The sequence below is a fragment of the Poecile atricapillus genome, chromosome 3, assembly GCF_030490865.1.
Source record: "Poecile atricapillus isolate bPoeAtr1 chromosome 3, bPoeAtr1.hap1, whole genome shotgun sequence".
In the NCBI taxonomy this organism is placed as follows: domain Eukaryota; kingdom Metazoa; phylum Chordata; class Aves; order Passeriformes; family Paridae; genus Poecile; species Poecile atricapillus.
Window position 1 is genome coordinate 45,061,537 of NC_081251.1, and position 26,154 is coordinate 45,087,690.

General features: G+C 44.2%; 1 protein-coding gene across 1 annotated transcript in view; it reads right to left on the reverse strand.

Moving 5' to 3' along the window:
* The window catches only part of SCML4 (Scm polycomb group protein like 4), a 42,315-nt gene that overhangs the window by 10,551 nt on the left and 5,610 nt on the right, over positions 1 to 26,154 (reverse strand). Inside the window, exons 2-5 of the mRNA XM_058836471.1 lie at positions 23,271 to 23,400; positions 20,526 to 20,726; positions 17,193 to 17,387; positions 2,124 to 2,390 (exon numbers count right to left, since the gene is read on the reverse strand). Of these exons, the coding sequence (XP_058692454.1) occupies positions 2,124 to 2,390; positions 17,193 to 17,387; positions 20,526 to 20,726; positions 23,271 to 23,400 (793 nt within the window). The remainder of the gene's footprint in view (positions 1 to 2,123; positions 2,391 to 17,192; positions 17,388 to 20,525; positions 20,727 to 23,270; positions 23,401 to 26,154) is intronic.

A 26,154-nucleotide genomic window follows, 5' to 3' on the forward strand; every position in this document is an offset into this window, starting at 1 on the left:
TGCACACATTTCTGTTTTAGGAAGCTTTTACTGTTGAACTGGTCAAATGACCCAGAGACCTCAGAGGAACTAGGCTTTGCAAGTGTAAAAAGATTGTCACATGAAAATTACCAAGCTGTTTTGGGATGAGTTCTGTTAACTCCAGGTATTATATGTAGCAGTTTAAAGTAACTTGTGACTGCTTCAGAGGTACTCATGCCATGGATGCCTGGTTCAAAAACAATATCTCCCTCTTTGCCCCTGAAAGTGCTTTTAAAGGTTTTAAGCCAAAGAAATACAGGAATCTGTAAAGCCTGTTGCATGACCACTCCATGAATTTTTTTGTTGGTTCAGTTCTGGAAAAAAACATGAGCCATATTTCAGCCTTTCATTTTGTAAAGACTGCGGATTTTGTGGGAAGCCATGAAAAGAGAGATGGAGATGTCTCCTGAAGCTTAGCTTCCTACTTGGAGGTTTCACAAAACATTGGCCAAGACTGGGAAACAGTGACATTCAAAGTCAAAAAAAAAAAGGGAAGACAATGCAGCTGAACAATCTTAAGAAGCTCTAATTTTAAGCTTCAGTCCCTTGAACATAATTTCTGTCCCCTGATACCAAGGGTTTTCTCCACACCACACGTTCTTATGTACAGAAGTTTTGTATATTCTGAAAATGCACGAAGTATTCAGTAAGCCAAGTAAGACAATTCAGTAAAACAAGTGATTCAGAGAAGAAAAATCTGTGAAGGGTTACACAGTATGAATCTACAACCTCTGTAGATTCTGGCTTTGAGCCACGAATTTTGGAAGGCAGAGAGGGTAGTGGGAATGCACCACTAAATATTTAAAATGAACAAGTACAGGGATAAATACTTGTAATACATATTTTGGTCTAAAATATTGAACAGTGAAAGTTCAGAAACAAGAAATAATACAAGTGTTGGTGAGGTGAGGAATGTGAAGGAATTAAACAAAGATTAAGCAAAGGATACTGGAAAGAGGCTCTGGAATGGCTTCCAAGCAAGAATATGCAGAAATGCAAGGGCAAAAAGACAGTGTAATGAGCTAATGGTAGACAAAGGGACTAGGGAAACCAGTAATCTTCTGCAAATATATCAAGATTTAAAAAAAATTAGTACTAGAGTGGCAGTAGATTCCATTAATAAATGAGGAAGGGAAAAAAATTAATGGCTTTAAAATGGCTGAGACATTCAACTCCTTTGTTAGATCTATCATCAGAATGAAATATGCAGACATGAAGTTTGAATAATTAGTAAGGGGTGAAGACGCTGTTGGCATCGCTACTGATAAAGACCTGTTGACCAAGAATTTGGAACATACAAACAAAGTTAACTGAAGTTCAGTGAAACAGTTAACTTGTCTGATGAACTTGGGTAATTTCTAGAAGGAAAAAAATCATGGCCAATAGGAACTGTAGTGGAAGAGTAGGGCAACTGCCCCAGCAAGTGGTAACTGAACAAAAATACAAAGAAAGGGAAGAATCATTGAATGCAGTGGTTCCCATGGCATTTCTTGAATTAGCAGATAAACTTCTTGTGACTTTGTTTCCTGAAGAATAAAAGAGCCTTGAGCAGTGAGCTGAATGATTTAAAAAAACTATGTTTTGTTGGGAAGTCTTTTTCAAGCAAAATCTGGCTTGGTATGTAATTAAAGGGGCAGAATGGGCACACAGCTAGGAAGCAAAACCTTCGGCTAAAATGCTTTAAGGTAGGCACTAATATTTGGGTTTCCTCTGCATCACGTTTTGTACACAGCTGGTGTCACACAAATACCAGGTATGTGCCTGTAGGCAGTATAAATCTTTGGGAGGAATGCCTCATATATTAATGTCTACACGTCTGAGCTGATAATAACAAGTGTGATTGCCACACAGTCATACGTAATACATATGTTTACACAACAACAGCATTAGAAAACATTCACCTTTTCACTTAATGGTGAGCAAACTGATTTTTTGTTTACACAGGTTATTATTTCCCCCTCTAAATGGAAGCAGGAGTGGTCTGGATGGATTCCATCACAGAACCACCTTACTAATTTTCTTGGGAATTTGGGAATGAGTTAGGACTCCTGCACAGTGCCAGCATAGCAGCACATATTGCAAAATGGAAGGTGTTACATTACCACTTCTGTTTCCTTCAAGATAGGCCCCATTCCTTGTTGGGCTGGAGGTCTGATGCCGCAGGCCAGTAGATGAGGACCCCCCTGCAGACATCTGGGCAGGACGGTGGCTACAGGAGGAAGAGGAGCCTCCGGCAGGGTGTCCATCTGCAGGACTCTGACGCACGGTGTACATGGAACCCACGGAACCCAAGGCAGCGTCGGCAGGATCCACACTGTACTGCTTCCTGCTCGGAGCATCAGCCAGGTAGTCCTCAGGTACAACTGTCTCTGCTCAGGAAGCCCAAACACAAAATAAACATCAGTAAAACAGAAGCTTTCTTAATCAACCCTTGAAAAAAAATATTTTTTTTTGCCAAAGTTCCCATTTTTTTTTGTCACAAAATATAACTCTGTTTTCAACTTTCTGTACAGACAGCTGGCCCAGGAGAGATCCTTGCTGAGAACTAATAAACGGTGAAGGGAAACACAACCACTCAAAGTCAGTAGAGTCACAAGAGGAAAACTGTCTTGGTATGAGTCATTGGTGTCAGCTTACAAGATAATTCTCTGTAAAGTCCTGGGCCACTGTCTGGCAGGCCCAATTTGCCTCATGGTGCTCCCTCCAATACACTGAGGCTAGAGGATTGAAAGGAAGGAGGCAGAGGATGACAACAGCACAGGCAGTTTGTTAAGTTCAAAATGCCTGGCAGCCAGTAGGAAGGAACGAAGGTAATAAACCAAAGCATTCTGGCTGCAAATACCAAAATTAATCAGAAGCACCCTCAGCTGCAGACATCCATCAGGCCTGGTATCCCACAAGGATACAGGCTTGATGACTGATGAGCACACCCAAGGTTTATCGTGGACAGTTCTGTGTTATGTGTGAGTCACTTGGACCTGACTCAGGTTCAAGCATGCCAACATCACAGACAACTGCAAACCATTGCTACGGTTCCTGTCCTCTCCACTGCAATTTTCATGCTGTGTAGGAGCTAAATACTTTGCTTTTCAGATTCCTGGCAATAAACCAAATTTTTACTTCAAGACCTACTTTGGAGGTCTCTCCATGCTCCCCTATGCTTGAGGGTCTCATGCACAGGCATGAGGGAGGACTAGCTCCAGGTTTGCAGTATGCAGATTTTTTTTTTGCCATTTCCCCTCAGACTTAAGCTCAGGTTTGTCGCTGTCTGAACTAACACTTCCATGCCCGTGTCACTGTCGTCCTCCTCTGGTCTCCTCATATCCAATTCTTTCTTATTTGCCTTTTCTTGTCTTTTTGTCTTTTTTGCCAAAGATGGCCACAGGTCTTCCTTCTCCTTTTTCCCACTGCCATTCTCCCTGCAAAAACAGCCCTCCTGTCACCCAGTCCCAGTATCACTACTGGGATACAAGCAGAGCCCTTGGAAACCTCCATGAGATCCCAACCTTCACAGAACCCTGCTGGCAACTCTGCACTTCAGAGATTCCCACTCCCACTGGATGTTAACACCTGGCAGGCAGGGAGCCCCTAGATTAGGGGAAGTGTCTTCCATTGCCCCATGACATTGTTCTGTGCTGTTGAAAAGGCCACTTTCCTCATCATGTGTACTCTCCCCACCAGAGACATCTGAGCAGGGTGAAATTTCCCCCATGGTGTTGCACATCAACTTCCTGGCCAAAGCAACACTCTCCTCCTGGTGTATTATGCAGCCTTATTGAGTAACAAGAAAAATTTATGTTGTAATTTATGCCATAAGACACAAACTCCATTGCTAGTAGATTTTGAGGCTCTATATAACAGACTATTCCTTTCAATTTACATTTTCACTCCTTTCCTTAAAAAAACACAAACCAGCAACATTACTTTATAGCTGTGTTCAGTAGCTGATGTTAAATGAATATGATTTATTTCGACAACTCAAATACTCAGGAGCTGTGCCATGCCATCATCTTGGCTTGTGTGTCAGGCCACAGCACAGACTTTTGTTACCTTGTTCTATTTTATTGCTTCTGTCTTTTAAAATTTTGTCCCATTCTGGGCCAAGGCTGGACTCACCATAAGGCAAACATCACATTTGAAGGAAAACTGCAAATGTGAAAATTCCTCACTTTTGGGAATTTGCCTTTGCAGCTACAAGTAACTTTTCTTCAGAAAGTTTTTTTTCCCTTAGATGATTTGGATTCTTACAGCATGCATTCAGGTGTCCTGCTGCTTTCTGCCAGGAATTTCTGAGCTTGATTCTCATACAAATACAGATAGGGTGTAATTCAATTGAATTCAAGGGAGTTTAGATAACGTAACACATAAGAGAAATGGGAATCAGACACTGAACCTTTCTCCATAACCTCTAACAGATGCCAAAATTATAAAGCAATTGAGCTAAATACCTTGCTTTTCAAACTCCTCCCAAATAAACCAAAGAAAATCCAATCAAGCCTCCTCATTCAAAGGAATTTAATTACTGTGTAGAACACTTGCAATAAAAGCCTCTTATGCATAAAGAAGATGGCTCTTCCTGCAGCATCCTGCCTGCACTGCATGGAATAATTATGCCTCTTGTGAATCATTACCTCTTTATTCCAGGAAAAGAATGCTCTTTTAATATGATTACAATATGAAGAAGACATAGACTATCAAAACAACAAACAGCACATTAAAAGAGCCCTGCTAAATAAACAGCATACAGCTTTTATTGCCATGGATGTAAATTACTCCAAAATTTTTGAGCAGACACCAGGGATTTTTTGATGGATGTCAGACTGTCTCAACAGTCTGTGTGAAATAAGGCATGTACAGATATAATCTCCCTGTGGAAGGACACCCATGAGCTATGTACAAGACTACAAGAAGGAGCCAATCTTCCTAACTTTGCCTAGGACTCTTTTCTTGATCTGGATCAATTTATTCTACATCTCTGCTTTGGGCTCTAAAGTGAGAGTAATGATGCCTATTGCCATGGAAAAAGCTGGAGCCTCCATTCATTACTGTATGAAACATTCCCCAGTCAAATGTGCTCTGGGAATTTGGAAAGTCATATTAATGTCTTTATTAGACCAGGGGGAGCAGGGATCATCTCAAGTGGCCCACTGTCCAAAAACTAAATAACCCCTTGGAAACTCTTTGTGTTCCTGTTTTTCCAGGGTTTTTTAGTTTGTAGCACAGAGAAGCTGCATGAATTGAGGTTCTAGTGATGATGTGCATGAAAATATCTGCATTTTATAAGCTCCCAGAAGGCGTTGTAAAGTGTTTGGCCATCACAGCTTCTAATCCCACTTTGGCCAATTAAGAAAAAAACCCATATTTTCTAAGACAATAGAAGAAAATGTAAGTCTCTATTGGGGTTGAAAATGCAACACTTCATCAATCTGTAGCTTAGCCCTTCTGTATTCTGACTTGCTTTCATATTTTGTTTTGTCGGGAGTCAGTTCCACATATTAGTGAGAAACTAGTACACACTGCTTTAAAGCAGGATTTATGAGAAAGGATCTTCGACCTTTTGCTCTGAGCACAGTAGTCTCTGTTACAACTGCTCACCACTCTGCTTAAATGCTTAAGCCATTTTGGCATAGTTTTCCTTTACATGAATGGTCCACAGGCAACTGGATTGAAAAGCCCAAGGCTGTTGCATCCAGCACACCTTAAAATGCGACAAAGAAGGAGAGAAAAAAGCCACAATTGCCTTCACAATTTAAAAATACGCATTTCTTTAGCTGAGCTTCTTGAAAGTAAGTCTTTAAGATTCCTAGCCAAATTCTTGAAGATAGGTCAGTTGGGACTTAAAAGAGCCTGAGAATCTGCAGGTGACATCCCAGCTGTGCTGCAAACCTCTGGTGTGACCTTGGTCAGGTTATCTGTCATATCTGGACCTCAGTTCTCCATTAGGATGAAGGAAAACACTTTTTTTTGTCTCTCACTCCTGCAATACATCGAGTTCTTTGCCCCAGCAGTACCCATTTGCCGCTGTGGAGTGCCACACAGATGCATACTGCATGTGTGAATGCAGAACAAAAACACTGGGCTTTTGGTGGCATCTGGGAATAGAGACTCCAGAAAGACAAAAGAATTGGCTCTCATTGTACACTAGGAAAGCAAATGAAAATCAATTTCAAGTCAAGCAGGAAATGAAGAATAGTATATACACAGGGAAGATGATCCCTAGCTGACCTTTTCCTGAGCAGATCTAATCACTTACTTTTTCTTCTACATCTTAAAAAAAAGCCCAAACTTTGTTAGAATCTCTTCTAAAGGCAAAATCTCCTTGTACACTCCAGAGACACTCTATTCTGCCTTCTCTTCTCCCAGGCCAAACAAGTCTTGTGCCACTTTCGTCACCTGCTGCTGCTCCCACATCACTGCTCATGTTACATCTTTCTTTCCCTCTCTCAGGCTCCATTCCCTGATACCCCTCACATGCTTCTCCCTCTGTTCTTCCCTGTCACCTATTCCTACTTCTCTTCTGTCCTATTACTAGTATCTCGACCTTGCTCTAACTCCACTTTCCTGCACCTTTATCACCCTTTTTCCATTTTTCTAGTTATTTCCCTATCTCTTTTTTTTACTATTTTCTCTCCTCCCATCCTATGATTTTCATAACCATTTTCTCCCCAGCCTGCTTCCATTCCACCCATCTCACACTTTCATTGATCCAACCCATGCATTTTTCTGGGTTCATCCCCAGATTGCTGCTTGGAGGTCAGGGCAGTGAAGTGGGACCAGAATCCCTTTTCCCAGTTAACAGGCCATTTCCTGCACAGCCATGAAGTGACTCCATCTGGGTAAAGGCTGCATGGGGCATTGCTGGACACCCTCTGCTCTGAACATACTGGACACTTATCCCCATGCCAAGGAGTTTCTCTTTTACACATCAATAGCTTCCCAGGACAGCTGCCCTCCCTTCTAGGACAATATTTTAATGTCATTTCATAACCTTTTACTTTACCACCTGCAATGCTCAATCATTTGTATTTGCTTTAATTAAATTCCCCATTAACTTCTTTTCCTCACAGTCAATACAGATTTATTTCTGTCTTTCTTTTCTCTGCCCCCACTATTCCTTTTTTTGTGTCATCTCCTATTCCTCATATCATTTAGTGATGGGCTTTGCCCTCTGACCCTTCCCTGTACCTTTTAAAGTGCTACCATATATTGTCTATAATGGGTTGACCAGATGTGAACTCCATATTTTAAGCAGCATGATATCATAGCTTCCTCAGACCTCTCCTTTCTCCCAGCCAGGGACAGCCTTTTTTCATCTCCCAGTCATTTTGAGAGGAGCCAGCCACAGTGTCAAAATCCTATCGAGAGGCTCCTCCTTTGTATAGCTTTATCTTTGCCTGTATTTATAGCTCCTGAGCCTGGCTCCTGCTCCCTGCACAAGGATGGCACTTGCCCTACTGGGGAGGTGGGTGGAGTGGGGGACGGGGGGGAAAGGGAGGGGACAGTTTAAAGCAGCAGCTTAGAAACCCTGCACCTCAGCCTTCGTGAAAGGAAAAATAGAAGTGGGGGGAAAACAGAAAGCAAATGCTGAAATGCAGGACGAAATCCTTCAGATGAGTTTAACCATCAATTCAATCTAGCATAAACCAGAGAGGGAGAGAGAAGAAAGGTATAAACAGTATTTAAGATTGTGAAAGATATGCCTTGGCTCCAAACTGCTATCTTCTGTTTTAAGCATCAACTCTCAAAAGATTTTAAAAGAAATTTTTCCATGCCTTGCAAACAGCCTCACACATTTCTGTCCAGTCAGGAATGTACCACGGCCCTTATCTTCCCTGCAGTTTGAGCCTGCATGCATGTATCTAAAGATAAGAGTCTCCTGTGATAGATTAAGACTTTCCAGCTCTGGCTGCTGTGATTTACTCTGGGATTACAGCACCAGCCCACTCCTTTTAGCTCCACTGCCCGTCCAGACGTGCAGCACAATGAGAATATGATGTCACCCCTTAGCAGATGTTTCTTTACCATGTCAACACCACTCTCTGCTGCGTGCATCTGCCCCCTGTGCAGCTGGGCAAGGACCAGGCCTTTTCCACACTAACCCTTGGCTGCCACGGTTTGGCTGGACAAGGAAAACATTACAGGGAGAGACATCTGGTTTGTGGCAGCGGAGCCGAGCTGCTCACTGCTTGCCAAGGCAGAGTGGCATGGAGACACCTCCCTAAGGAGTCACAGCATCCCTGAGGCTGCTGCAGAGAGGCAGCAAGAGAGCAGGCAGCCCAGGGCATCCGCCAGCAGCAGGCCAGGGCTGTCACGCCTGTGGTTTTTAGTCTATGGGTTGTAGGAACACGCAGTTGCATCCACAGGGGAAAAAAGGGGGGGCTTAGTAGTCAGTCAGAACAGGAAAATGTAAATATGCCTCATTCACTGGTGAATGCAGATATTATGAACACTGAAACTGTGGTCACACTGTTGAGATAAAACCTGCAATGAATTCTCTAGGGTTTAGTCTGAGGCTTTACTGCACCATGTATCATCTAGCTGTGTCCTAGCTGCTAGAAAATACTTTGCAGTAACTGAAATGCTGAGTCCCCCAAGGAGAAGCTGCCAGTCAGTTAACATCAAGAATCTAAATTTTTTAGAAAATTTTCCAAAATCCAATGTTGTCCTGATTAGGTCTTCAACATAAGCAATTTTTTTTTCATTATTTAAACAATTTCCCTTGAGTGTTTACAGCCCAGACAACAGCTACATTGTGTTTAATGCAGTAGAACCAGGGAATGAAACCAGCTGGGAACAGATCAACATGGTTTTATTGTCCAAACCGAATAAAAAGGTAGAGCAAATTCAAAAGCTAGCTGCTGACAAATATATTAGATTTAATAATAAAAGGTGCTCGTGTGAATAAATAACCCATTGAAGAATTTTTCCCACTTTTAAAGTGCTCGTGGAGGATTGAGTAAATGTATTTTGTTACAACAGAGAGGTTTTAGTCCTATGTTACAGCACAGGCAAATTGTTTAGGCACATGCACGAGTGAAGGCAAAGGGATTTCAATGACACAGGGATCTAGGCTGTAGAAAAAGTCTTCCTTTGGTCTCTTCCACCTGATTGCAAACCTGCTCCTCCTTTCTCTTCCCTTCTCACTTGCCTTTATGTTATACCAAAGTGTACATCATGAAAAGAAGATTTATCAGGGCTGTATAGTTTTGTGTCTCAGCACAGCAATGGTTCTGCAATGGCAGAGGGAGATGGGAGAGGCTGCGATTGATCTCAGTTTCCAGCTTCTAGCAGTAGCTAGAGGGGTTTTTCTGTCAAGGAAGTTTATAATACACTCCATATCCCCATAAATCAGCATTGATAGAAGTCACAGAAAGATGTATACAGAACAGATTAGATGAAAATGACGGCGCTATTTGAAAATTTCAAGGTATTATACTGGGACTCTCTGCAGATTAAGTACTTAGTGCATTTCTGTTTTGCTACCACCATGGTGAATGTCCCTTAACCATATCACTTAGTACTGGCTTAAAATATTTAACAGTATTTTTTTTTATTGTTTGAAAAACAAATAATTTGAGGTGCAAGAAGTGAGATGTCTACAGCAAAATGCAGTGACTTCAAAATAAGCTGTGTTTGCTCATTAATAAATATAATAATACCATCCAGAAATCAGGTAGAATAGTACCTATAAAGCATGAGCCCATCCATGTGTTTGTATGCAGGTATAAGATCTTATATAAAAGTCTTTGTTTCATTTCTCCCAGTGCTGCTGCTCTGCTGAACTTTCTGATTTTTCTTCTGCCATATAAGTGCAACATATATGAGCCCTGAAGTCTTATTTCCCCTTCAAAAAACCTTTATTTTTCTGTCTTCTCTGGTTCTGCTTCTGACATCCCTGGCTGACCTCAATCCCAGCAGCTAGGAACTCACCAATTCCCCTTTGCTGAGCCTTTTTATCCCCTCCTCTGTCCATGACTCTACAGATCCCTCCACATCACTGTGCCATGCTGCTGGGGAGCTGGGCTTGCCTGGGACCCCATCCTAGGGCTCATCCCCAGCCTCACTTCTTTTTCCTTCCATCTGGCTTCTCTGATGAGGACCATCAAGCCACTGCCACCTTTTTTGTTTATGTCACTTCTGTAACCTTTTCTCTTCCATGAACAAACCCACCATAAAGTCCCTGATTCCCCAAGCCACCATTTGCAGCTTTTTTTCAGTCAGAGGATGTACTTCTCTTGTCCAGCTGCTGGTGGTGCAACTCCTTGCCTTGCACCCTTACCTTGCTCACTGCCCATGGACAGCAGAAACACCAAGCTGCACATCACCACCAACAATTTGCTTCTGGTACTCTCTTAATTGCTTTAATCCCTTGCTTTGCACTCATTTTGCCAACAGATTAATGTTCTTCAGGCAGATGCTGTGTGTTACTACTTTCCAAAAGGCATTATGCACTCTGTATAATTACTGCAAACAAATAAATCCTAAGGAACTGGGGAGTGCTGTTGATTAAACAGTGTCCGAGACTTTTTAAGTAAAAACAGTGGATGTTTTATTTCCATGGAAATGGAAATGCCACTGTGTGTGAGTTTCCATTTGTTTTGTAGTGAATTGGGGAAGGATAGAAAGAAACAGAAGGTAGATAAAGACAGATGAGGGAGGGATGATGATAAAAGTCTAAAAAAGAGAGCAACACGAGGAGGGTGAAACTGAGCTGAAAAACTGAAGAACATCCAAGAAAATATCAGAAATGTCCTGTTAAAAAAATTCTGAATCTTGTTTGAAACCTGTCATATTGAAACAGCCTAAATGCCATATTCCATTTCCCCACTCTCAGTTGTCTCTGCTTCCTGCCATGGAGGGGCAAGTCCAGGCCTTGCCCCTGGAACCATATACCAGGCAGTCCCAGAAGCAAGTGCCCTCTCATCCAGATTCACATGCAAAAGTTCTCTTTTCTTCCAAAACCTTTCTTGTTTTATCTTTTACTTAATAAGTGCTGGATCTTGTAACTTTGTCCTTTCCCACTTGTAACTTTTAAAAACCAGGTGAGTCATATTGGCTTATGCTTGCAGCGCTTGGATAGGTCTCCCATCATCATTTTTCTGGATTGTGACCTGCTCATCTGACTGCCTGAAATACTGGTATGTTGGATCACAGGTATTTGGATCAATATTTTAAAAGTTTAGGAATGGAAATTCCTGTTTCAGCTTTAGTTTAAGCTATTTTAAAAAAATGCCTGGACTATTCGCTTCAGATGTCTCCTAAAGGAATCATATAGCTCTAGGGAAATGTATTAACCAGCTAAAACAAAGTTAAAGCTAAATCTGGAGCTAAAACAGAGTAACAATCACATGATTTACCTGGCTAGGGCTCTGAAAGTGTCTGTGCTTCCTCCACATGACTCTGCTTGTAAAGCTTGAATTAAATGCATATACTCAGGGGTATGCTTTTCTGTAGTGGATATGACCTCATCCATCATGCTTCATGCATTTATGCCCATCATTTCATCCACTTTCCTTATGCATACCCTTTGATAAGGAGAAATAAAGCAGCCTTAAATTCTATTTCATAGCTTGGCTCTCTTTTCTACCTTCCATAGCTGCAGCCCAGGCAATGCCCAGCGCTGTTGGTGTCTGTGCCATGGCACTGAGCACATCTTGGGCTGAAGGCAAAAAACACCTTTGGTCTGTTCCTTATTCAGTGCTGAGAGCAGAGTGCCTACCCTCCTCCCTAGGGTTAACTTTTCAAAAGGGATGAACTTTCTTGCACCCCCTCAAGTCAGTGAAGGTAAAACAGCCCAGCAGAATGTGGGAAGGAGAATTTCCCTTGGGCTGGCTGCTGAAGGGATGTCTCTGCTTACAGCTCCATTGCTTAGCATCCACAAAGACATACAATTTCATAAACCTAAAGGAAGAGAAGGAGAGTCTTCATTTGTGAGTTAGCAAACAGTAATCTCACAATTTAAAGGTCAGAAAGTTCAATTTATCCAATTCTGCCAATTCTATAGAGTCCAGGCAAAATACATCACAGCTGAATTTTCTCTCTTCCATCCATCTCTTATTTTTCTTCCTGCCAGGATTTGCTTCTTAGTGTACATTTTATTAGTTTCCTCTGATCTAGCCTTAAAGGGTATGAATGCTAAAGCCTCTGCTATCACCCTTATGAAACCACTCCACAGGAGCACTGACTGACTCTTTTCTTTCAACCCTTTACTTATAGCCTTTACTTCCTATTCTCTGGACCATCCTAAATTGTTCCTGTTCCTCCTCTGGGCTCCAACATGCAGCTCTAGCAGAAGTTGCCTCTCCTTCAGCTCTTCCACAGAGCTACCACCTGGAACACCTCGTTTCAGGGAGCCAGGATGGTTGGGAGGCCAGGCATGTCAGGTGAGGGGAGGGAGGAGGGGAGGGAGGAAGGGAGGGAGGGAGGGAGGGAGGGAGGGAGGGAGGGAGGGAGGGAGGGAGGGAGGGAGGGAGGAAGGAAGGAAGGAAGGAAGGAAGGAAGGAAGGAAGGAAGGAAGGAAGGAAGGAAGGAAGGAAGGAAGGAAGGAAGGAAGGAAGGGCCATCCCAGCCCTTCTCAGCTGTACTGCAGGCTCTGCCATCAATCCAAAAGCCCCAAAGACCATATAAACTTTTAATATTATACTTTGTTGTGGCTGGATGGCTCTGCTCCCTCTTTAAGAGTGACCTTAATGTTTTATTTATTGTTTAAAGGATAATGATCATGGTAGAGGAATATATGAGGCAATAAATGGCCTTTGCAGGTAATTAAATGCTGAGGAGCACTGAAGCTATTGATAGCCATAAAAGCCATTTATTCCAAGTGTGCTGAGAAGCCAGGAGCACTGCTCTTCATAGCATGCAACAAGACAAGATTAAACAAGCCAGGGTACTAGAAAGGAAAAAAAAAAACCATTTTTCTTACCCTCTCAGGGCTTGAAACTTCTGTGCTGCTGTTTATTTGGTGCTTGTAACAAAAAATATTGATTGTAATAATATGTGGTTTTCTATCATATTGTTCTTTTTTTCCTAGCAGTTTTAGAAGGGCTTTGCACATGTTGGTAAGAATTATTGCCCTCCTTTGACACATATTCAAATAAAGGCACAGCCCACATAGTCAATGGGAAAGCCTTATAAAAATCCAGTTCCCAGGCCAGTGGCTTGCCTACTTAGTCACACTCCTATTGTGCATTGCTATTGTGCTTGTCATACCAGCTTTTCAAGGGCTTGTGGATAGGAAGAGCCCACCTTCCTACAGATAGAGGCACTAGTGTCCTGCTGTGCTTCTGCTCCATATAGATCCCTACTTCTAGCCAGTGCCACAAAAAGAGAAGCTGTTCTCCCATGGACAGTGGTAGGGAACTCCATATGGTATCTATGTTTCCAAATTTCACTTGGCCATGGGGAGAACTGAAAGGCTGGGGACATTATTCACAGACCTTCCCATCTTCTTCAGTAGTAAGAATAATACAGGGTGGCCACCAAAGCTCTTGCATGAGGTTTTGCTGCAGCCACATGGAGCCATGCTCTATGTGGAGACATCAATTGTCTAACAGCACAAAATAGCCAAAACCCAAGGTTTGGGACAGAAAGTGCAAGGAAAGGATTGACTGAAAGGGAAACTTCATGCTTTCCACATAAGAGAAACTTCTATTTCTGTGCCCACCATCAGGTTAGCCATAAGTTTTTTTAGCAAACATGGTTTCCTCTGAAGAATAATATAATATCTAATAGGTGGATGCCAACAGTATGTAGGTGTTTGAGAAATGTACCTTTCATATGCTCCCATCCAAGCCCCTGTTAGCTGAGCATGTGACAAATTATGAAATCTAAACACAGAGTGGAGGCACTTTACAGCATCTCTGTTGGTTTCCCATCACTCATCCCCTGCCCCACTTCACAGAGTTTTCTGCACAGGTCACCCAGGTCTTGCCATCATTTTACTTCAAACTGCTCTACTGCTCCCCTGGAAAATTTTGGGGCACAGGTCCAGAGGTGCTTTGAACCCAGGTGCTGTGGTGACAGGTAACATCTCAGGATTTGCTGTAATGCAGACCAGAAGCTGGACATTTCCCAGAGGAAGGCCTGAGAGTTATCTCTCAACCAGAGTCAACTGCTGCCCACAAATCACTCTCCTGAGCCATGTGAAAAATGAAGTTCACATATTTTTTATAGCATTTAAAAGTTTAATAGAAATATTAAATAGAATAGTATACAGATACGGCTGTATGTCTCTGCATTCAGCCAAGAGAGCACCCCTTACTAACAAAGGATTGTTCCTTAAAAGCAGAACCCTACTACATATCCATAAATTCTCATACATGATTCAAACATTCTTCTTAAGTTTTGGATGTTTCTTTTTTCAGTTTTTGACTCGCCCCCTTCTCAATAAATCAATCTTCTTGGCTCCACCGAGTTTTACATTCTCTGATAACAGAAATACAATAAATTCTTCCCCAAGAGCTCTGGTCACTGCTGTCCTCATCTGGACAAGATAATCTAAGAATGGAAGGGCATCTCTAACTATCTTTTTCAGTCTTTGGGTTATACAAACAAAAGTAGCTTTTGTTTTAATACTATGCCATAGCTCAACACATATGTATATTATACTACTATTTCTAAGTTTCATCAATAACAGAAATAGAAGGAACTATATTAATATAACAAAGTTTTCTAACCTTATACATATAACATTCATTTTAATATTTGCAAAAAGCCAACAATATAATATGTATCTATAACAGCCAGAAAGTCCCTTCACAGCTGAGAGAGAGCCCTGGGGAATGTCCCATGTGAGACATGAGACAGGTGAGGGGCCTTGGCAAGGCAGGCAGAGCATGGGGCTCAAGTGCAGGGAAGGTAATGCACAGCCAACAAGGCTCATTGCAGAGGCCAGCCCTAGGCACAGCCTGATGAGTGTGCACTTCCTAGGCATGTAAAACACAGTTGTAAGTGATATATGCATATGTCAACAAATCCCACCTGGCCTGTACACAGCCATTAGCATCTGGCAGCTTGCTGTGAGCACAGGTGAATTATGGCTTAGGGGCATGTGCTTTGGGGCAAGGTTAAAAGGTGATTCCTGTATGGGATAAGTGGATTAATATGACTGGACACGATGCTGGCTTCTCCTCTCCCTTCTGACGGTGTAAATCAAGAGTAACTGCACCAAAGTCAATACATGGATTAGATTCATTGGTGCAAAGGGGCTGAAAAGCAAATGATTTTAAAAGAAAAGACACCTCGATTACAAGATGGGGAACAGAAACAGTGAAAAATGTGGTTGCTTTGCATGGCTTCCTGTGGTGCATTTTTATGGCCCTGCTCCTTCCGTGGGAGATTTATCCCAACAGGTGCCCTCACAAACCCACCTGCAGCAGAGCTCCTACAGTCCCACTTGTCACTGCACCGTGGGGAAACCCTGTCTCTGCTCTGCACAGCAGAGGAACCCCCGTGCTGACCTTGCTGCAGAGAAATGCTGGCTCCTGGGGAGATGGAAGGAGATCTAGGCAATGTAGGATTAAGCATCGACTCAGCACCTCAATCCAACCTGACCTTGAACACCTCCAGGGATAGAGCACCCACAGCTTCTCTGGGCAACCTATTTCAGCCCCTCACCACCCTCATAGTAAAGAATTTCTTCCTCATATCTAATCTAAACCTACCTGACTCGCCCAGACTGCCCAGTCCATGCTGCTTCTGGGGGGGATATTGACTGCACACATACACACACACACACACCACCCCACAGTGGGAGACCCAGGAAAGAAGCCTTGCCTACACCCACATCTCTTGTCTAGTCTGAGGGAAGAATAATGTTTTGCCCATCCTCAGTGTCTGGGGAGATCCAGCGAGGATGGTGTCAGGGACATCTGCTCTGGAATTTTGTGGGGAGGGACGCTCAGAGTGTAACAGCAACTATAAAAACTCTGGTTGTGGAATTGCCTGCTCTCACACACAGCCCTGCCGTGAGAAACTAAATGCATATATACATGCAAATTAAAATGCAAATGCAAACACAAATGCCAGGCCTCTTGGGCTGCACTCACTCAGTGCTACAGAAATCCCTTGACCTCTCAGAAGAATTCAGCTTGCTGCAAATGTCCTAGTGGAGAGGAAAGAAAAATACTGCTTTCCAGTCTGGACTCCTGCCTTTCTTCCCCTATGTGTAAGAGCGGCAGCTGGATTTCTTTGTACAAAAAGATGATTTCTGCACCGTGTGCACAGCCCTCTCCCGGCTTTGGTGAGCAATGTACACACTGAGGGTATTCTTGGTGAACAACTGATTCAAAAATCATGATTGTGGACACTAAAACACCTTTCACTCATCTGTCACCATGTATGTGCCATTAAACTGAATGCATGAGAAACAGTGTCCTCCCCAAACACCCACTGTGTTGTTAATAAAAGAAAAGGAAAAATAATTTAAGTCAGGAGGAAGCCTGCAGGTGAAATGAAGGCTCATGTCCATAATTTACATCTTTCTTTTTTTCTAAACCAGTTTTTGCAATGCCATAGTGAGGCCCCAGGGCAGCTTTCCAGCCTCTGGTTGCAGATGGGGCTGCAGGCATGTCCCAGCTCCCTGGAGGCTGTGTGGGGCCAGCACCCAGTCCCAGAACATGAACAGGAAGGAAGCTCAGGAGTGCCCATCCATCTGGGAGCCCAGTGCTGCTCAGGGCCGGCACCCCTCAGGACCATCACCATCCTTGGATGCATCTGCCTCATGCCACAGCTCCTCCAGGCTTTGCCCCACATGGTCAAGCACTAAGACAGGGACCTTGCTGGTCCCAGAGGATTTTAATCAAGGAGAAACATCTCTGCAAGTGGCAAAGCAAATCACTTAGCAGTCACAGCTCATTTAGGTTTATACTCACAGATGGAGGTGGCAGATCGGGATCCAGGCTGCCTATGCCACAGCTAATAATATGTACCAGCATAATAATATGCTGGCCCAAGAATTCTTAGCTGGGGCACCTCAACATGGTGGTTCTAACCCAAACGCCTCCTCTAGAGCCACTGGGAAAATACCTCCAGTAAGCTCACTGCCTCCCTCTGGAAGGGCCCCAGAGAGGAGCCTGTATGGCTCCCTATCACACAGAGCACAGCACCAAGAAAAAGACAGTCATTTCTCCAGCTCTATTAAACCTTGAGCTCAAGGTGATCAAGCAGCCTACCTGCCTCCATCTGTGTGTTCTCATACCCCTCCGGGCTGTCCGTCACGGCGCTGTACTGCTGGAAAGGCTGGTTGCTGAAGAGATTGTCGCACAGGAGGCTGCGACACAGCTTCTTCAGGAAGCGCAGGACATACCCAATGCTGTTCACTACCAGCAGGTTCTGGAGATGCTGCTTGCCCTCAAAAGAAGCTGAAACTGGAAAGCAAAACAGGAGCAATTCAATACCTGTGGATGCATGGCAGAAGAGAGAAGGAGAGCAGGGGAAATAATTTTACTCGGGTATTTGCATGTCTTAAAATATTTTGCAAAATTACACTGCCTGAGGCACACAACTAACTGGAGAAGCTTATGGAGCTGAGTTTATGTGACCCAGATCACCTTCCCCCTGGAGAGCTGAAAGATGCTGACTGGCATGGCCAGCAGTGCAAGGTTTTCTAATATATGCATCCGTCTGAAAATTGTATTGTGTGATTAGAAGGAGGCAATTATAATACCCTGGTCTAAGGAAGGAGAAAGAAAGTGATCTGCAGTGATCACCAATAGTGATGGGCTGTTAGGCTGACTTCAGCAGTACCCAAGGTTTTAAAAGATAATGGAGAGATAAGAATTAAAGGAATGGTTGTGAATGAATGAAAGGTACCAGGACTGTACTGAAGAGAGAGGTAACAGCTTCATCACTGATCTTTATTTACTGAGTTAACTGCATTTATAAGCAAGGGAATGTTGGCAGTTGTGGTCTATCCAGAATTCAGTAAAGTATGATAAATCTTTCATTAAATTGGAAATGATTGCATACAAGAGGCGGGTCAAGAAATGACAACAGGGTCTGCTGGCAGGAGACCCCAAGTCCCAGAGAGAAACCAGCAGCAGTCTGTGCTGGCACAAGAAGATTTTCTTGTGAATGCTGTAGGCTGGCAGACATCATCGATGGAGAAGATGACTGGGAGATTGCACAGAAAGGATCAACTGATTTTGTTTTCTGTAATAGTAAAAATGAGTGGGAAAAAAATCTGGAAAATAAGCACAAATCCATAACTCTTTGAAGAGGCTCAAAATAACCTGCATAAAACAGCAAGGTGACACAGTCATGAAAAGCTCAGATGTATTTCCAGAAAGTGTGGAACAAAATATTTCCAGGAGAGAAAATGAAGTGTTAAAGCCACTATTCAAAGTTCTGGAGAAACCTGAGATGGATTGATGGGCATCATTCTGGTCATACAGGCTGAAGAAGGGTGAATTTACACTTGCAGAAGTGCACAGGCAGACTGAATTGATGTTTGGGGAACAGAAATTTTCCCTGTGGCACTGCAGAAACCACCATCCTGCTGTGTGGGACCGTGGCAAGACACCTGCACTCCTTTCACTGATTCAGTCATTTTCCTCACCTGAAAGGAACTGTGTATTTCAGCCTAGAAGGATGAGGGTGGCTCTCTTAGAAATACATTTAAGGGTAAGAACAGAGCAAATAAAATTCCTGGTAAACTTGTCAGGGGACATATTTAGCCAGGAAACAAAAAGGGCATAAGGTCCCAGCCATGGGAGGGGTAGAGGTGTCAAAACAGACCCACCAGGATCAGTTGTAGCAAGACACATTCAATTTCAACAGGTTTGCAGGGAGGACAATGTGATATGTTCCACCTGGAAGGTTCTTTCCCAATCCTACCGTCTCCCATCACTACTAACAAGAAAAAAATGCAACATTAGACTTATAATTTTGGGGATAACTTCAGAGGTTTCCTGTTGGTGTAAGTTTGCTGTGGGGGATCATGCTCCACAGCTGGTTGAACATCTGTGAGCCAAGCCATGGAAGGATTGAAAAGCCCCTGACAAACCTCTGCACTGCTGAGGGTGAGATGCAATTGCAGAGCCATGCCACGACTAGGAGGCCATTCACCTCTCTTTGATGACTAGAAGAAGCATGAAATTGGGAGAAATGTTGACCAGGTGCTTTTAGTTCAGGTGAAGCTGAAGCTGAGCCAGCTCAGAGGAACTGAGACCAAGGAGTTTGGCAGGCTTGGTGCATAATATGACTCTCCTGATTGTAATGAAAATCATACATGCAGCACAGAACTAGGCAAAAGTGAAGTTTTGCACTGAATTGCTTCAGTCTTGTGTTTCTGTGAACAAATCTGGATCATTCTCAGAGTATTTCTGGTGTCCCTTAGGGAAGGCACACCTGTGATTACAGAGAGCTTGAGGAGAGGGAAGAAGCAGGATTTATATGCTGCACAGAGGGCCAGAGTTTGGGCTCCCACACAAGAAGGTCCCAGTGGCACAGTTGAGCAGCTGCAGTCCCTGCAAAACTGATTGGACTTGAAATCCTCAGCTTTGTATTCATGCCTGACTCATCTACAGCAGCTCATTGGAGAGTGCTGTTCCCATATTCCCACCATTGTTTCATTCCCACTGCATCCCCATATGCCAAAAGAATGTTGTGACACAAAACTCTTGCTGTGATAGAAGAACAGTTCACATTCACGCTGAGAACCAGGCCAGGGCATTCATCGTGGGACATGGGAGGTTCATCAGGACACAGCAAGAAGTGCCACTGTGGGAAGGTGAGGAGCTGCTGGGAAGTTCCCCTTGGTCTTTGATTCTCTCTGATATATTTGTGTAGACTGTGAGCAGTCCTGCTGCATGAGGAATTGCCATGGGACTTGTGCAATTCCTGGGGTGGAGAGCAGGTTTGGTTCATGAGCTGCAGGCAGGGGACACACCAACAGCTAAACTCCATGAAAGTTGTCCTTTTGAGAAACACAGAATCATAGAGTTATAGAGAGATTTTGTCTGAAAGGAACCATTACAGGTTACTTAGTCCAACCCTCCTGCAATGACTAGGGACATCTTCAGCTAGCTCAGATTGCTCCAAGGCCCATCCAACCTGACCTTGGGTATATCTGAGTTTGGGGCATCCACCACCTCTCTGGGCAACCTGTTCCAGAGTTTTGCCACCCTCATCACAAGAGGCATGCATGTGTACTTGTGGTGGCAATGTGTGTCATGAAGTGGGCTGGCACTGCTGCCCATTCTTGAACAGCTGCATGAAAACATCTCTCAGCCCTGGCCTCAGCACTGCTCCAGAGTGGTGAGAGGCAGACTCTGGAGTGCATGTTCCTTGCCTGAATCACCACTGCAATACCCCTTACCAACATTCTTTCATCTGACACCAAGGTGATTTCTGCAGCAGCTCATTTTACAAAAGCATAAGGAATATTCAAAGCTGGTTGCCATCCAACTGATGGGATCATGACATCCAGGGCAGTCAGGATTGGGGGACACTTAACGCTTCAAGCGCTTCCTAATGGCCACAAACCCTTTACAAAGATGCTTTACCTGACACCATCTCGCCTCCATAGCCCTGCCTGATGAGGGAGAAGACCACCTTTTGCTGGAGTGCACAGTCGATGCAGGCTTGCACTGCTTGCTGCAGAGCCGCCGATGGCCGCTCCGGGCCAAAGTGCTCTGGCAGCTGCTGCACCTTCTTTCTGTCAAGGTACGGCCCCAGGTTTGCTTGTTTGTTGACATAAATGCAGACTGCAGACATAAAATCCCAACAAGGTTATTACAAAACAGTCCTGAGAATATCCTAGGAAATGCTGACATTCTACATTTCTATTCATTCCCCAAGTTCTTCCTTCACTGGTGAACTGTTGCCATTTGTGATGGCAGAGCCAGACCTCCTTGTGCTAATGACCCATTGCCAGAGCAAAACAAGCTGAGTTTAGGTCTAGCTCAGTGTCACGGGATAGGATAAGCTACACACATCTGAAAAAGTTCCTCCTTGTGCCTGGGGTCTGCTCTCTTGAGTCTACCTGCTCCATGAAACTTGTGACCAGAAACATGTGCTGGGAGTGCAGAACAGTGACTACCAGCGGTGACCTCAGAGCAAGGAGGGAATGCCAACCTGAGCTGTGTTTTCAGGTTGTTGGCTTTTTTTTTCCTCTGTTTTTAGACTGGTTCATTGAGAGCCACTGTGAGAAGCACTGCTCTGGGGTGACTTTTGGAAAGGCTTTGGATCCTTGCTTCTTCTGATTCTAATGCAGCCGTAATTTCTGGGGGGTTATGCTGCACAGTGCCATGGCAGAGAATCTGGTCTTTGGGAGCTTCCTAACCCTCTGTGTCCAACCTAACACTCTATAAGCTGCATCAAGTTGAGGGAAACTGTACATGGTGTGCAGTGCACATTTTGGGACTGCAACAACATGATTGTGCCACACAGGGGCTGTGAGGGAGTCTGCCCCAGCCTCTCCACAGCCAAGCCTTGCATGCCTCCTCTCATAAGGTGCAAAGTCAGTTTTTCTACATCCCATCAGGCCTGCCAACAATAGCCAAAAAAATGAGTGTTCTCCTCACTACCATGAACTTATTTTAAGCTTGGCTGAGGCTAAGTGCATCTCGGGGGGAGCAGGGATAGCATTGCGGTAACTAAGGGCGACTAAGACACAGCCCAGAGCCAGGCTAAAGTGAGACATATTATAATAGCTGGCTGAGTGTGCTTGAGCTGTCATCTCTCAAACAATATAACATTATCTTCTGACAGAAATCAGATATGTGACAAAAAACCCCCATCAAGCAGAGTGGAGGACACGATGACAGCTGTGTAAAGATGGAAATAATTTACTGTTTGCATCACCATAATGAAAATCTAGCGCAACTGTCAGAGTGCACTCTGCTCCCCCATCTCGCAGGAACCAGCAGAAGGGGCTCAAGCACTACATCCTGGGTAAACAGGAGGGTAATAGAAATCATATTTATCATAATACCACTTCACACCTTCCAAGTGCCAAACAAACAAAGGGACAGTGCACTGAAAATACAGCAGCAGCATACAGGAATTGCAGGGGAATGTCAGAGTTCAGACTTCCCAGAGTGCCATACCTTGACAAATCTTCAGAATGTGGCTTCTGCGTGACAATCCACTGGTTTTGTCGGGACTCAGCTGGGGGAGGCACTCTGCAGCTTGCAGGCAATGTGCTGAGTCCCCCACTGCAGAGCCGGGGTCCCTACAGTCCTTTTGAAGCAGAGAGGGAGGTAAAAGCTGGCTTGAGCTTCCCTTCATCTCCTGCCAGCCCTGCTCTGGTGGGAACCTGCAGGCACTGTTGGGAGGATGCTGGGAGGAAAGGTGCCAGTGGCATGAGGATGGGCAGACAGAGGTGTGGGGCACTGTATCCACTGAGCCTGAAATGACCACGGAGCCCCTGCCTTTGCAGCCACCCTTGTGATCTGGCAGGGCTGGTGGAATGTGCCTCCCTGTCCTGCTCCAAAAGCAGCCCTGGAGATACCCCTCAGGGCACTTCCATCCTCTCACCTGGTGTTTGCCAAGTGCTTTGCAGACTTTGCGTGTGAAGGGATAAACGAGAATAAAATATATTATTGCCATTGTCAGTTTAGTATCATTCTGCCACCAGAGCAGATGGAAAACTTCTCCTCTGTGCATCCCAGCTAAGAAATAATGGGATTTATGTGTTGTGTTTAGATTCTAGTGTTATCTAATCCATTTCTCTGCTGAAATCCCAGGGTAAATCAGCTGTCTTGTTGATTTTCTTCTCATTTACATTAGTTTAAAAGCCTTGACCTATGTTACTTGTGGTAATATAAACAAAAAGAAAGCGTGAGGCTGTGTTTTGTGACTACATTCAGAAATGACCACGCCTGCTGCTGTGATAAGGCGTTGGGGTTTTTGTGCTGGTAGCCCTGCCTATGGTCAGACCATGGCTCCTCTGTTCTCCCCAAACTGTAACAGATGCTTCATGCTCACACAGGGATTTAGGTTGGTCATTGCAACATATTAGATGGAGTGAAAATGTTAGGTATAAAATAGAGCATTCATGGATTTTTGATGTTCACATTTCAAGAGGAATAGAACTGACATCTCCACTAAACTCGACACACAGCAGCAAAAATACAATCTTACAGGATAACTCTGCTCTTTGCCACTGGTAGTTAGACTAATCTGCAAACACCCCATTTTCATGAGCTCCCCCTGTTTTGGAAAGCCCAGCATCTGGCTGTTACATCTGGCTGTCAGCCCGTGGCTCCTGCTCACCCCTTGGTCAAGGAGCACTTGAGGCTGAGTACCTGTGAGAGCCTGTGGGGTGTCCGAGTTGGGTACCGTAGCTGCATCCTGGGGGATTGAGCTAATATCTGGCTCCGGCGTGCTTCTCGGTGGAGAGATTGCTAAAGGAGTCATCAGGACACGAGATTTCAGCTGCAAAAAAAGAATGAAAGTATACACAAGATATTCCAATTTTATTCTATGTTTGTCACGCCCCATGAACTCCCACTCATTAGCAATCTGCTATTGCATCACTTTCTCCAGGCCAGAAGATCCATCCTGCTCCCAGGAGGATACTGGAGCCTGAAGCCTGACTGATTTGCAGCAGACAGCAACGCCTTAAGCTACAGGATGCAAATATTATGCCACCCACTGGGTAGTTATTTACACCTGAGCAAATTGAGCCTAACACTCCAACAAATCAGTGCAATGGCATTTTACGACCTGTTTCATGTGGGTGTAAACAATGCTCCACAACTTAGAAACATGAGGTCTTTAACTGCACCATAATTTAGGGCCAAATTCTGCTCTTGGCTGCAGGGGTGTAAATCTTGTATAAATCCAGTGGCACCAAGAGGCTACTCTGGGCTGACACCCATGTAAATAAGCTCACACTGTGGTCCAGATTGTGTTATTACCAGCTAGTAAATACAAACTGCTGCACTGCTGCACCCAGTGATCTTTGTGACCTGCAGCCCAGCTTGGAGAAGAGAAACATGGTTTGAATTTATGGTGCAATATCATTATGCCTTTATGCTGCCAGTCCCTGACAACATCTCACCAGTCAAACAATGATCAGGTCCTCATATTTAAAAAGGACTGATGTGATGGATGTGACCTGAAGGTACCACTCTTGCCTTTCCTCTTGCTAAGAAGGGAAGTAGGGGGAAAGCAGAGAGCCAAGAACACAGCTTGCTGGTTTATATATTTTCATGTCCTACACCAAAACGTTCTTCTGACAGGTATTTCTTTCCCTTTGTTGTTTTTCAATGGACAATGTACGAAGTCTATTTTAAGTAGAAATTAAGTCAGAGCACTGCTTGCAACCCAAACCTTGAGCAATCCCTGGTGGACAGTAGAAGTTTTGGATAAAGTTTTGGATAAATCTTTCAATTAAAGTTTTGGATGAAGATTTTTGTTGCCTGTGACTATTACAAATGTCTAAAATAATGGTTGCTGTTTCAGTATAATGGTAAAACCAGAAAGCTGGGGAAAGGAGAGTAAAGTGTGTAGGACTTAGGCACATCTGAGTGAGTTTTTACCACAACCTCCCCTGGGACAGGCTAAATCACTGACTATGCTGAGTTGGAAGGGACCCACAAGGATCATCAAGGCCCTGCCCAGGACCATCCACAAAGTCACACCACGTGCCTGAGAGCATTGTCCAAGTCCTTTTGAACTCCGACAGGCTGGTGCTGTGACAACTTCCCTGAGAAACCTGTGCCAGTGCCCAACCACCCTCTGGGGGAAGAAACTTTTTCTAATATCCAATCTAAATCTTCCCTGACACAGCTTCAGGCCATTCCCTCGGGTCCTATTGCTGCTCACCAGAGAGAAGAGATCAGTGTCTGCCCCTCTTCTTCCCCTCACAAGGATGTTGAAGACTGCAGTAAGGTCTCCTCTCTGTCTCCTCCAGGCCGAACAGACCAAGTGACCTCAGCTGCTCCTCACACCGCTTCCCCTCAAGACACTTCACCATCTTTGTTGCCCTCATTTGGACACTCTCTAGTAGTTTAATGCCTTTATTGTATTGTGTCACCCAAAACTGCCCCCAGCACTGGAGGTGAGGCCATCCCAGCTCAGAGTAGAGCGGGACAATCCCCTCCCTTGCCCAGCTGGCCATGCTGTGCCTGATGTCCTCCAGGGCAGGGTTGGCCCTCCTGGCTGCCAGGGCACTGCTGGCTCATGTTCCACTTGCCATCAACCCCCAGCTCTCTTTCCACAGCGCTGCTTTCCAGCCTCTCATTCCTCAGTCTGTCTGTGCATTCAGGGTTGCCCCATCCCAGATGCAGAATCCAGCACTTTCCCTCATTGAACTTCATATGGTTGGTGACTGCTCAGTCCTCTGATTTGTTGAGGTCTCTGCTGGGCCTCCCTGCCCTCGAGGGAGTCAATAGCTCCTCCCAGTTCTGTATTATCTGTGACCTTGCTCAGTATCCCAGTCCTGCATCCAAGTCATTCATGGAGATGTTGAAGAGCACAGGGCTGAAGATGGAGCCCTGTGGAACTCCACTGGTGACAGGTCACCAGTCCGATGTCACCCATTCCCTACAGCCCTTTGTGCCTGAGTGGTGAGCCAGCGGCTCACCCATGACATGATGTGTTTATCCAGCTGTGTGTCTGACCTTTTGTCCAGAAGGATACGGTGAGAGACAGTACTGAAAGCTTTACTGAATGGGAAGAAAAAATTAAGGTCTCCATCCAGTTTGGGATTTATTCCATGCAAGATGAGAAGCAGCATGATTTACTAGATTCTATAGCAATATGTCAATTATTCACTTTTCTATGGCATAGTGGGCTGGCAAAGTGAAACTTTGGGTAGTCCCTATGTTAGGTTTCTGGGCTTGTTTTTGATCACACACATATATATACACATATACAAAGAATACATTGTGTGCATTTGTACACACTCTATATTTATATGAAATATATGTATTTATAAAGAGATGTGCATATATACTTGTATGTATAGAATCACAAAATCATTTAGGTTGGAAAAGACCTCTAAGATCATTGAGTCCAATCATTCCCTAACATTGCCAGGACCACTACTACACCATGTTCCTAAACACCTACACGTCTTTTGAATGCTTCCAGGGACGGGGATTCCACCACTTCCCTTGTTCCAATGCTTGAACGCCCTTCGGCAAAGAAAATTTTCCAAACCTTCTATCTAAACATCCCCTA